General features: G+C 36.8%; 2 protein-coding genes across 3 annotated transcripts in view; one reads left to right on the top strand and one right to left on the bottom strand.

Annotated features, from left to right (window-relative positions):
- The first annotated feature begins 405 nt into the window (after positions 1–405).
- Positions 406–13,395, top strand: part of LOC118263587 (phospholipase D1) — a 36,542-nt gene continuing 23,552 nt past the window's right edge. Inside the window, exons 1-3 of one of the 2 annotated variants that reach the window (XM_050705564.1) lie at positions 406–623; positions 8,451–8,675; positions 12,125–12,281. In XM_050705564.1, the coding sequence (XP_050561521.1) occupies positions 8,492–8,675; positions 12,125–12,281 (341 nt within the window). In that variant the 5' untranslated portion in view covers positions 406–623; positions 8,451–8,491. Of the gene's footprint in view, positions 624–658; positions 986–8,450; positions 8,676–12,124; positions 12,282–13,395 lie in introns of those variants that run through there. The other variant, XM_050705563.1, reaches the window with a different exon arrangement.
- On the bottom strand, positions 2,567–7,152 carry LOC126912608 (uncharacterized protein K02A2.6-like). The gene is given in 2 exon segments (XM_050705562.1): positions 2,567–5,525; positions 5,528–7,152. Coding segments are annotated over 2 exon segments (3,990 nt in total). The 5' UTR covers positions 6,942–7,152; the 3' UTR covers positions 2,567–2,949.

Below are 13,395 nucleotides of genomic sequence, written 5' to 3'. Positions count from 1 at the left end.
CTTATAGTTTTTGAACGAATATTTTAAGTTGAAGTTAGACAGAGTTTAAATTCTGAACGCAGCTGTAACCTTCAAGTCGAAGTCATCAAACTGTCATACACAGATGACGTCAGTCATAATACTCTGAGGTCACAAACATTTGTAGTATTTTCAAAATATGAATATTATTTTTGTCACTAGGAAATAAAAAAAGTGCTGTGTAATATACATTTTATTTTATTTCGAAGATTTTAGTAATTTTAAAAGTAAAACGGCTTTCAATATATATATTTGTTAGAAAACCAATTATTTGCCAAAATAGTTCATCTGTACTGAGTTTCAAACTACTAGAATTAGTTTTTTCAAAACATCTAGATTTTTTATTCAAAATAAAATTATAGATTTAAATTAAATCAAATCAAAATGTATCAAATGTTGACAAGCACTTAACCACTTGGTACCCATTACGTCACTCTTCCTGAGATACCTATTTTTTTAACGCAAAGGGCCTTGAACCAGTAGAGTAATTACCTCGAATGAATCGAGCATTCGTTAATCCGGGTTTCGGAAGCCTTTGTTTAATTCATTAGCGCTACATCATGTACCTCCCGAACATCATTTCCTAAAAGAAACAAACAATTTTAGTAAGTAAAGATTTCACTTATCCCAATGTAAAAAACTTCTAAAGGCCTTGCTCGCTCAACCGTGAACGACGATTCACTGTCGTCGGCACAACTTTTGCCATGAAAACAGTGAATTTTTATAATGCAACCTCTTTTCGCAACCGTCAAAACAGTACTATTATAAGCGTGATATTTTATTATCTTATCGGCGTAGATTATGTACACAAGTGTTGGTTTTGTACCGTGTAATGGACAACACATTAGTTACCAGCACTCCAATGGGTACCGTGTGATTACTACTGAATACCGAGAAAATAATATAACCAACAAACGTATGGAACGTAAGGATTTAACATTGAGTTCCCATAACTTAATCATACGAGGTACAGTACAGTGTTCTATGTTTGAATTTTTTTTATATTTGTTTAATAAGTGGCCAGTGTCTTTATGAAGTGAGTGATGGAAAAGGTTTTATTAATGGTGTATTAACTCAGTGTTTATTAGGCTTTGGTGTTTTGATTTTTTTTATTTCTCTCTGTAATGTGTGTGAGTGCTAGATTTTAGATTAATAGTGACTGTGGCCTTCAGAGTATTTCATTGTTTTCTTTCTTCTATTATTTAATCAAAACAATTCATCTAAGTAATTCCTAAGGACAATAAAAATTATTCTGTCCTTGGTCATACTATTTCCTACCGTAAGTACTTGCTAATGCTTATCCAAATTGTAACAATACATTTGTGATAATTTGTATAATTTTATCAGATTATTGCTATGACACATCTGCAAACAATTAAACTGGCTTTTGATCAGTGAATTTGTTTTTTTATGAAATGACACTGAACAAAAGTTTGGAACTTTTCTATTCCTATAGGAAAATAAACTTCTCATGAAACTAACTCCTAAATTCTTTCCACATAAAGAAAGTTAAAATAGCTGACCACTAGATACAGTGTCAATATAAGAATCAAACAATTATTAATGCAAATTTTCATCGTAATGTTTTTAACTTATGATAAAGCCTACCTTAAACCTAGAATAATCTGACAACCAATTATTAATATAAAATATTGTATTTGTACTTTGCCGTTTGTGTCTTACATATTATCATTTGGTCGCTCCTAAATATTTTTATTATCATATTAACTTGGTAAGCTTCAGATAGATTGCGGTAAAACTGTAATTAATCCTTATGATTATAGTGACTTCACCTAATGTTAATAACTTTTTAATATGATGTAATGTTACTAAAATTTCATACTTACACATATTATCTGAATAGGTTGCTTGTAGGCAGACATGCTCTATCATAGGCCGCATCATCGCTTACCACTAAGTGGCACAGAGGCCAAACATCGACACATAAATAAAAAATCTTCTACAGTGGTATTTGCCACTGAATAATATTTTCCTAAATGTTATTGTAAATTAAGGGTCTCTAGGTTTCACTGATAAGTGTTTAATGGTACTTTTGAAGCAAAATGGTCAAAATATGTTATATAAATTTATACAATCAGTAAAATCTTGGCTTCCTTTTTTTATAGTCCTTAATATTTTTTAAAGAAATAAATTAAGTATCTTTGACATTAAATAAAGAACAATCTGCTATTGAATATTACCATTAAACAGATCTTAAAAACAAAACAAAGAGTTTGCAGTGCAAGATATAAAATGCTCGCAAATAACTGTAGATATATACTGCAGATAATACAGCTAGTAAGTCATATGTTAGCTATTTATGGCATCTTGTGAGGACGCTAGTTAAATAAATTGCTCTTCTACTTCATGGTAAAGTGTTTCATCCTGTCTTGTAATGTCTTGGGTTCTAGTTACCTTTTGAGGACTTGTTTGGTACTTGATACTATAGTGGTAGAGTGGTATCAATGTTCATAGTTCATTATTATACATAGACTTTAATATGAGGTACTACCAAAATTTGTATTTTATAACAAATTTTCAACTTTGTTCTTGTTATGTCCATTAAAATACCATATTTAAGTAAATACGTTTATTGTGCTTTGTAGCAGAACCAGTACAAGAGTGAACTGAAAATAATAGGGTTGTACAATACAAAGGTGAACTAAACTAATAGTGTTGTACCCTTGACTTACATACTAAGATTTGACAAGTACCTACAATCAGTACACAACATACCTTTCCCCCAAGTATGTAAATTACACAAACAAAAGATATACATAACAATACTTAAACTAACACCTTTACTTAATCAGTCACATCAATTAAACTTATTATAAACTTATACATTAGCTTATATATCTATTCACTACAGCTATATAATGTGTATAATCATTAAATTAACAATTGGAAACATCTTAAAGTACACTACACTTACAGCAAATAGTTACAACCGTTAGTCGGTCTTGTATATGGAGTCTTACCATGTTGAGCAGATATTATTTTAGTTTTAATCTTCCCACCAGCAAACTCAACCTCAGACTCTCTAGGTATCCCTAACATTTCAGCCCATTTATCTGAACTTGGTATTTCTATAATTTGGTCACTATCCTGACTAGATGGTATTTCTCCCATAGCCTGATCTTGTCCTTCCCCATTAGTTTGTTCCACCATTACCGTTTCCCTATTCCTATCTAATTCCTCATTTTCTTGTTCTGTATCTGTGTGTTGTGAATGCTGTTTAATCAATTGGTCTATGTGTCTGTTGACTACAGTTCCCTCCTTAGTTTTGACCCGATAACTGGATGGACCTTCTTTGTTAATGACTGTACCTGGTAACCAACGTGGTCCACTACTAAAGTTTCTGTACATAACCTTTTCTCCTATGTCTGTCTGTCTGTTTTTCTTATTAATATTCCGCTCCACTTGATTTTCCCGAGTTTTCTGTTGTTTATCCAGTGGATTAATAGAGTCTAATAATGTTCGAATTCTTCTATTAAACAAAAGCTCTGCTGGGCTCTTGTTAGTAGTTGTACATGGTGAAGCTCTAAGTCCTAAAAGCATGTTCGGAATTTTAATATCCCAGGACATACCATCCATTTTACGAAGTTTATCCTTCACCGTTTGCACCATTCGTTCTGCCAGCCCATTAGTAGCGGGGTGAAAAGGAGCCGACTTAATATGTTTAATTTTATTAGCCTCTAAGAATTGTTTCATCTCAGTCGAAACAAAAGCTGTACCATTATCAGAAACCAAGGTTTTACACAGGCCGTGAATAGAAAAAATAATTCTTAAATACCTAATTACAGTAGCTGAAGTCATATTGTTAACAATAAATACCTCAGGCCACTTAGAATATGCATCAACAATTATAAGAAACGTTTTATTTTGGTAAGGCCCTGCGAAATCAATGTTCAACCTAGACCAAGGTTTTGTTGGCAAGATCCACTCGTATGTGGTCTTAGGTGGCATATGCCTGCTTTCTAAACACTTATTGCAATTTTTTACTAACGACTCAATGTCATTGTTCAGCTGTGGCCACCAGACATAACTTCTTGCCAGTGCTTTTGTTTGAACAATACCACTGTGAGCTTTATGTAAAGCACGCAGCACAGGTTCTCGTAGTGATGATGGTACCACCACACGACAACCTAACAGAACACAATCCTCATGCAATGACAGCTCAGTACGATGCAACCAGTATGGACGTAGCTGATTGTCTGATTCTTTAGCTGGCCAGCCACACAGAATGTGATGACTGACCCGGTTGAGGACTTTGTCACGTTTTGTGGCGTGTGCTAATGTGTCCACGTCAACAGGAAAATCTTCAGGAGCTTCAGCCATAAGTAATATATCAGCCATCATTGGCTCCGGTTGTTCAGGGACAGGCTGTGGCCAGCGACTTAACCCGTCAGCGTGACCTATCTGTGGCCCTGGCTTGTACGTAATGTCATAACTATAGGAAGTGAGTATCAAAGCCATTCTCGTCAGACGAGGTGACAAAACATTGGGGATAGGGCGTTTTGGATCAAATATGCCTAGTAACGGTTTATGGTCAGTTACTATCATAAATGACCTACCCATTAAATAATTGTGAAATTTACTTATGCCGAACATTATAGCAGTCGCTTCTTTATCGAGTTGGGAGTAGCGTCTTTCGTGCGTGTGAAGTGTCCTAGAGCCCATGGCCACAGGGCGTTCCTGTCCGTTGTCCATCACATGAGACAAGACGGCTCCCACTCCATATTCAGAACTGTCACAGGTTAGAACCAACGGCTTATTTAGATCATAGTGCACCAGCGTTAAATCACAAGATAGAAGATGCTTAGCAGTATTAAAACTGCTCTGCTCTCTATCTGACCACACCCACTCCTGGGATCTGTCGAGCAACCTATGTAAAGGCTCAAGGATAGTAGCTTTATGAGGAACAAACCGTTCATAAAAGTTATACAAGCCTAGAAAAGCTTGTAGCTGTTGGACATTCTTAGGTTCTGGTGTATTCAGTATCGACTCCACTTTACTTGGTGCCGGGTGAATTCCGTCGGCGTCGATAACAAAACCTAAAAATTCCACTCGCTCCTTAGCGAACTTACATTTACTCATATTGAGACGCAAACCGGCCGTCTCTATTCGCTGCAGGACCTTCTCCAGACGTTGTGACATCTCTGGCATAGTGCGTCCACTGATGATGACGTCATCAATCAGTACAGCGACACCGGGTACTCCGGCTAGCAATGCCGTCATCAATCGCTGGAAAATGCCCGGGCAAGCCTTCACCCCAAAAGCTAACCTGTGTACTGTGTATAAGCCCTTACATGTGTTTAATGTTAAGAGTCGTGCTGTTTCGTCCGTGACTACCACCTGTGTATATGCTCTGTCTAGATCCAGTGTAGTGTAGAATTTACCCCCAGATACTGTTGCGAAAACCTCACTAGCAGTAGGCATTGGGTATGTGTCAGACTCAGTAGCCTGATTGACCGTGCTTCGGTAATCGCCACAGAGGCGGATATCCCCGTTTTTTTAATAATCGGTACAACCGGGGTCGCCCAGTCTGAATACGACACGGGCTTCAAGACATTTTCAGCTACCAAACGGTCAATTTCTTTTTCAACCCTATCTTTAATAGCATACGGTACAGGCCGTGCTTTTAAAAACTTTGGATGTGCATTCGGTTTTAAGTGAATCGAGACAGGCTTTCCCCGGTATGTACCGAGTTCGTCCTTGAACACCTCCCTATATTTCGTTAACAACTTATCAATCACAGACATATCGACATCAAAAATTTTATTTACACTTACCGATATTTCTAGAGCCTCAAACCAATCACGACCTATCAGATTTGGCCCCGAGCCCTTAGCTACCACTACAGTCAAGTCGCGCTTAATGTCCTTATATTGTACCGTAACTGTCGCTTGGCCGATGACCAAAACCCGCGAGTCGTTCCACGTGCGTAATCTTGTGTGTAACGGTCGCGGCGCGGCGCGCGGCGGCAAGCGGTCCCACGTGCGCTCGTTGATGATTGAGAACGCGGCACCAGAGTCCACTTCCATCTCGGCGGGCACACCGTCCAGCAACACACGCAGTTTGTATGCCGGCACGTGCGACTGTGTACCAGTCACCTTGTAGATTCCATTCAGTTGCGCATCAGATTCGTCACTGGCGTAATTCACTTTGCTTAGGTTATTTTTCTTTTTAGCTGAACAGATCTTCTCAATGTGACCCTTCTTCTTACAATACCGGCAAACTGCATTGACAAAACGGCATTCACCACCATGACGATCGCCGCATCGGTAGCAGAGACGAACGTTCGCTCTGATTTTCATTGCGTTCACATCCATTGGTTCCTCCGTAGACGGCAGAGACAAGTCGGCGCTGGGCGACGACGTTGTCGCCTGCTCGTTGGCGTGTATCATACGTGCATCCTTCCCCGCAGTCTCTGATGACACCATGGCGTCTACTACGTCCTGATATTGCAAATCGTTCTTCTTTAACAACTCGTACTGCAGCTTGCGATCGCTCATGCCGCATACCAACCTGTCTCGCAACATGCGTTCCAGGTTTGGAAAATTACAGTCTGTACTAATTTTCCTCAGTTGAGCGATATATTCTGATGCCGATTCATTCGCAGCTTGATCACGTTTGTAGAATTTGTAAGACACTGATATTTCATTAGGCTTCGGAGAATAATGTTTGGTCAAAATGTTTGTCACTTCAGCAAAAGTCACATCGCTAGATTTCCGTGGAGTGATTAGCGCGAGAACGGTCTCAAACACCTCAGCACCACAAACAGTAAAAAAGTTAGCTTTTTTAAGCGAATCATCGATGATTCCACTTGCTTCAAAACAATAATTTAGCCGAACTATGTAACTGTCCCAATTGTCATTTTTCACATTGAACTCATGATATTTCACTAATTTACGCTCCATAGTATATGTTTAACCTTCGTCGCCACTGTTATGTCCATTAAAATACCATATTTAAGTAAATACGTTTATTGTGCTTTGTAGCAGAACCAGTACAAAAGTGAACTGAAAATAATAGGGTTGTACAATACAAAGGTGAACTAAACTAATAGTGTTGTACCCTTGACTTACATACTAAGATTTGACAAGTACCTACAATCAGTACACAACAGTTCTATTTTATAAAGTTTAAATTGTTTTTTTTTTAATAAATAATAAATTTTTTGATTGGTCTGTACAGTTCTAAATCCAAAATTAAACCTGATTGTAAATGGAGTTCCCCTGTAACATAGTTGGAACTAAAATTAGGATGGAATAAGTTTACCTTCCCAAAGATTTATCTAGGTACCATGGGAAACACCGTGATATTGTTTACATTATATATTTCATGATTCATCATTATAATTTTGTTTTACACAATGGTTTGGACTCGATACAATACTTATTTTTAATTTCAATTGCATTATTAATATACAATTTTGCCGAACAATCTGAATGATTTAGGAGAAGGTCTATATTCAACTGTGGACTTGTGGTCAACAACAAGTCCGTTAACGTCAATGTTATGATAATTTTTGGTACATATTTGGTGAACCTATTTTTCAAGTGTCCGTGACTCATTCATTAGTAAAATATTTAACGTAATTAGTGCACCTAATTACGTTGCACTACATTGTTATTTGACATTAATGGAAATCCCTCTTGTCATTGTTTTTCATTTATTTTTATTTTTAGAAATAGTTATTTATTTTTAAGGCAAAAGTGAAGCGGTTACTCATGAACCAATCACGTCATTCTGATTTTTCCCCAAATTATGTACCTAGTCAGTATAGTTCTAATAATCTAATAATTAGGTTAATTTAAATAAAATTTTATTATAAAATGGCTAAGTAAAGCTATTATTTTATTAGATTTAGCTTCTCACTTTGGTACCTAAGTTTGACGCTAAATCTGGTTTTGTATTTGTGAGATCTTATGCATACCTACTTAAAGTAGTTACTCGCTTGGTTTATCACTAAGTTTGCAGGGTTTTCTCATTATGAATGTATCTTAAAGAAGTCTTAACTCTTACTATATTAGTTAACACATTGAAGGCCGTGGTGGTCATCGTTAACCGACGTTAGCGGAGGATTTGCCTTCAACAGTTTTCTATTAGCAGTCAAAGACTTAAGGGTTCTCATAAGCCCCAATCCCTAAAAAATCGGGGATGCACTTGTAACTCTACTATGCTAGTGTTGCGGTTATACGTAGACGGTGCGAACAGCTAGGTATATTGCTTACCATCAGCTGATCCGTCTCTTCGGTTGCCTGTCCCATGAAAAGTGATGAAACATGCAGGCCCTAAGTATTTTTTTAAATATATAGGTCCATGGGCAGCGCTGATCGCTTACCATCAGGTGACCCATCTGCCCATTTGCCCCCGATTCCATAAAAAAAATCTGAACAAATAATATAACTGCAATAATTTTACAGATGAACAGCTTTACGGGTATACGAGCTACACGAACTACGGGATGGATACTCCTACTCCTGCTCCGTCGGCCTCAGGCGACTGCCTGGCCGGGTTCACATTTCCCACCATGGATTCCCTGAGTCCTGTACTGGACTCGGACTTCGATGAGAGCCTGGCTGTGCCCGAGTCACTGTCCATCATAGACGGTGACAAAGTCGATAATAAGGAGGAAAACGGTGTTATTGGTGAGTTCTAGAATTTTTTTTTTAATTAATGTGCCCAATATATGGCAATAGGCTCACTAGGGGTGAGCAGAAGTAGGTAGAAGTGCACACCCAATCCCTATTGCACTTCTACGTTATACCCCTTTGGGGATAAAAGGCATGACGTTACATTGCATTTTTAATTAATTAAAGTAAAAATCTGTTTCGTCATCCCTCGAATGCAATTTTCTGATTGTGAATTTGTTGAATCATCCAATTCGGTGCAGTCGTTTGGAAGGTATGCTGCCTACAAATATTTTTGATGAATTTGCATTTAGATAGATACCTACACATAAAATACTTCACTCCACCTTATTTTACTAATCACTCTTCTCTTAGGCGCTTTGCAAATTTTTTTCCGTGGAGGAATTTTTTTTCCATTAGTTAGATAATCAATGTCAAATGTCTATCTTGACCGGGCTAAACATAAAAATGCACACAAGTATTATCTAGTTTGTCGCATGAATGATACATTAATAAATGAACGAGCAGCTCGAAATCTGTTTATCAGGTTTATGGTGGTCCTCTAATGATTTATCCACAATCATTCACTATCCTTATCTTTTCAGACAGATAAACGTTTATATAAACTTTAGAAATGTTTTCTGTATAAAGATAAAAATGATCATTCATTCAATCTGTACGGAACAGATCAACTGTTATGGTTTTTAGATAAACGGCTAATGCTGTTTTGTGATAAGGAAGTGTATGAAAATGTTTACAACTTCTAGTAATATTCCTCTCCTGAAATATTTTGATTGTACAATAGGGATGATGACGGGATATGACAATTAAAAATGTATTTAGTCCGTCAATTAGGCAATGAAAAAATATTAGACAACTATTTTTTAATTTTGTCATATAAGAAAACAATATTTATATAAAACGAATCAAAATTTAGGAATATGAGAGAGTTACGTAAATACGTCATATCACTACGTATAAAAGGTACCTAGAAGTGACGTCACACGATATTTTAAATCAATATATCGTGTTTTCCTAAGATAATATAAAATACGTGTCGAATGTTTTAAAATAATTTACCTACAAGACGGACATTAAAATAAAAATTAGTCATCATATTATTAGCGTCATAGTACTAATACTATGACGCCTCTACGCTAACGTAGAGGCTGTTTTGTAGAAATTATTATTGTATGCTCAACAAATTGTTATTCGGAGTGTAGGTCTAAGTGTGACATAGGTAAAATCCCTAGTGAGAGGCAACGCTTTTAAAAAATATGAATGAAATAAAAAAATATTAATTTCTGTATGATTAGATAGGGAATAGGTAAGCATATGGCCTTCCTATCATATCCTAATGCAATGGAAAAGTCTATCTTTTCCTTATCTCGTTAATTTTGATAACTAATCTCTGATTCATATGAAAAATGCATGTTTAGGTAAATTATAGTGTATGAGTCAGTCCTCGAATCCATTTGAAGAACGGGTGTACCGACGGAAAAATTGTTTAAACGTTAGTTCTAATCACTTTATATTAGATAATTATAGAGATAATAGTAATTACTATTACATACCGGACTAGCAACACCAGACAAACGATAAAACACCAATGTTTTAGGCTGTTTTTCCACCAGAGATGTTCTATGTAGCTATGCTACGAAGATGTAATAGCTAAGCTGTGAAACTATGCAACCGTTTCCACTAATACTGTGCGAGGAATATGTGCAGCTCGCGTATGCAATGTATCGATAGTAGGGAGGCACACATCCATAGCACGCATCTTTCCATATAAAAAAACATAGCTTAGCTGAGTCCATTTTCACCAGTGCCAAATGATGTGTACCAATTATTATGATTGGTGGAAGCTAAACGCATCCATAGCAACGTAGCTTACAACATCTCTGGTGGAAAACCACCCCAATGGTGGATATTTCACCCATTCCTAGACTTAACTTTCTGTTTCTTAGTAATCTTACTAGCCTATCTAGGTTAAGAGTACAATTCCTTCCCAGAGTCTGTGTTTCCTGAAGGATATAAAACCTGTCTTTTAGTCCTGAGTGAATGAGTTGCTTAATGTGGACAAGCGTGCCATATGTACATAGGACACCCTTACGGTGTTGCCAACGATGGAGCACGCTTGTACCACCAGACGATAAAAGTTAAGAGGCCTAAGAACGATAAGAAGTACTTCAAGGGCCGAGCATTCACATTTGTAACAGCCGACCATGGAAAGGGAATGCTTATTATAAGCTCATCTCAACTAAAATTAGAATTTCGTAATATTTAATAGCGTGATAGCATGGAATCTGGACATTTGCCCAATGTATGTGGTAATAGGCTCGCCCTTTTTAGGGTTCCGTAGCCAAATGGCAAAAAAACGGAACCCTTATAGATTCGTCATGTCTGTCTGTCTGTCCGTCTGTCCGTCCGTCTGTGCGTCCGTATGTCACAGCCATTTATTTCCGAAACTATTGGACCTAAATAGTTGAAACTTTGTAGGATGAAGTATTTCGATAACCGCTATTCGAATTTTGAATAAAAATTAATAAATTTAAAAATTAAAGGGCGGCACACATGGAATTGATTCAAAAAAAAATTTTTTTCAGCTAACATATCCGTGATGGGTGTCTATGGATAGGTATTTAAAAAAGACATTAAGGTTCCTAAAACCACTTTTCGTTAAAATCAATTGTTTGAAAGTTAGACGCTTCCAAAGTGGAAAAATGAGTGTCCCCCCTCTAACTTTTAAAATAAGAGTGTGAGAAAACTGAAAAAAATATATGCTGTAGGTTTCAATGGAAACTAACAACGAAAATTGGTTTGAACGAGATATCATTATTAGTTTTTAAGAAATAAAACATTTTCAAAAACCGCAAATATAACTTTGTCGTTCATACAAACACTATGTAAAACCAAGTTATTTTACAACCTTTTATATTATGTCATCTACTTGCTGTTACGGAACCCTTCATGGGCGAGTCCGACTCGCACTTGGCCGGTTTCTATAGAACTTGTAACAAACAATGGTAGGTGAATCGTTAGGTTATTATTCGTTAAAAATATAATTTTCAAATTGGAGATAGTGCTTCTTACATTAAGGGCTGATCAATAGATAAGTTTTATTTATAATAAACTAGCGACCCGCCCCAGCTTCGCATGGGTGCAATGGTGATATATTATGCTTGTAAAAACCTTAAAAAATAAACCTTCCTCTTAAATCACTCTATCTATAAAAAACACGCATCAAAATCCGTTGCGTAGCTTTTAGGATTTAAGCATACAAATGGACATGGGGACAGAGACAGCGACTGTTTTTGAATTGACGTCTTCGTCTTACAGTTTTTGTATGGAAATTTTTGTATACATTTTAAATTAATCCTCCGATAAAGTTATCTGCCGTTGGAAAAATCGGTCTTAAGTACATTTTCTATTTTATTTGTATGTTAAAATAATATATTTTGTTCCAGCACCAAGACAAACGACAGTGCCATTTAAAAATATCCACAATGCGCCGGTAAAATTCAACTCAGTGCGGAGGCAAGTGTTCATTCCGGGCGTTGAAATAAAGGTCAGATTCGTAGAGAACGAAAGAAGCGTCACAACACACTTGCTGAATCCTAATTTGTAAGTACTTTTTTCTTATTTATTCTTGTTTATGTATTATTTATGTAAATGTTGTATGAGTACAATGAACTCTTAGGTAAATGACTCATAGAACTTCCTCTACGATAGTTGCCTAAGTACTCTTACCACATACCGCCTCTATATTTTTTGAGTCAGGTCAACACCCCTAAAACCTTCTCTTAAGTCTGTAACGTACTATTCTGAAAACTGCATCAAAATCAGTCCATCCATACGTGAGATACTCTCGCACAAATATACAAACATACTGATCAAACGGAGAATCTTCCTTTTTTTGAAGTCGGTTAAAAATACTACTTATTAACGTCTAAGTAATATCTAAATAAGATTCGGATAATCGGAAATCCCACAAAAACATTTCATGTTAAATGTTGCCAAGACGAGACCATATAGCTCGCACTGTCAAAAAGTAATCAGATCCCGTGTAGAGCCAAGTTTCTAACCCTACATGCCCAGACCTAAATCGATAAGCCCTAATTTCACACTCAAGTTACGGGGAAATTCTACAGCCATAGCTCGTACTGCGTAGTTCGTAGCGCGTAGCAGAGTTTTTACGCTATAATCTCGTAGGCGTGCAAACCTTGGACGTAACTGGCGAGTTGGCCGCACGGAAAGAGTTTAGAAGATTGAATAGATTTTTAAGCTCAAGCCCATATGACGAATAGCAAAAAGTCCGTGCGGCCGACTCGCCAGTTACGTCCAAGGTTTGCACGCCTACGAGATTATAGCGTAAAAACTCTGCTACGCGCTACGAATTACGCAGTACGAGCTATGGCTGTAGAATTTCCCGTAACTTGAGTGTGAAATTAGGGCTTATCGATTTAGGTCTGGGCATGTAGGGTTAGAAACTTGGCTCTACACGGGATCTGATTACTTTTTGACAGTGCGAGCTATATGGTCTCGTCTTGGCAACATTTAACATGAAATGTTTTTGTGGGATTTCATTTCTTTTTGTAGGTTGCTTATGATAGAAAGATAAAATGAGCGACAAATACAAGTATTTTTTTGTCGCTCATTTTTTTTTTCTTTTTTTGGGGTATACTTTTTATCAATGAAAATTAAAACACTAGTACCTAACTAAACCTTCACCTACTAA

Source organism: Spodoptera frugiperda, chromosome 27 (assembly GCF_023101765.2).
Source record: "Spodoptera frugiperda isolate SF20-4 chromosome 27, AGI-APGP_CSIRO_Sfru_2.0, whole genome shotgun sequence".
NCBI classification, from domain to species: domain Eukaryota; kingdom Metazoa; phylum Arthropoda; class Insecta; order Lepidoptera; family Noctuidae; genus Spodoptera; species Spodoptera frugiperda.
Note: the sequence above shows the minus strand (reverse complement) of the source record. Positions and strands in the feature narration are given on the sequence as shown.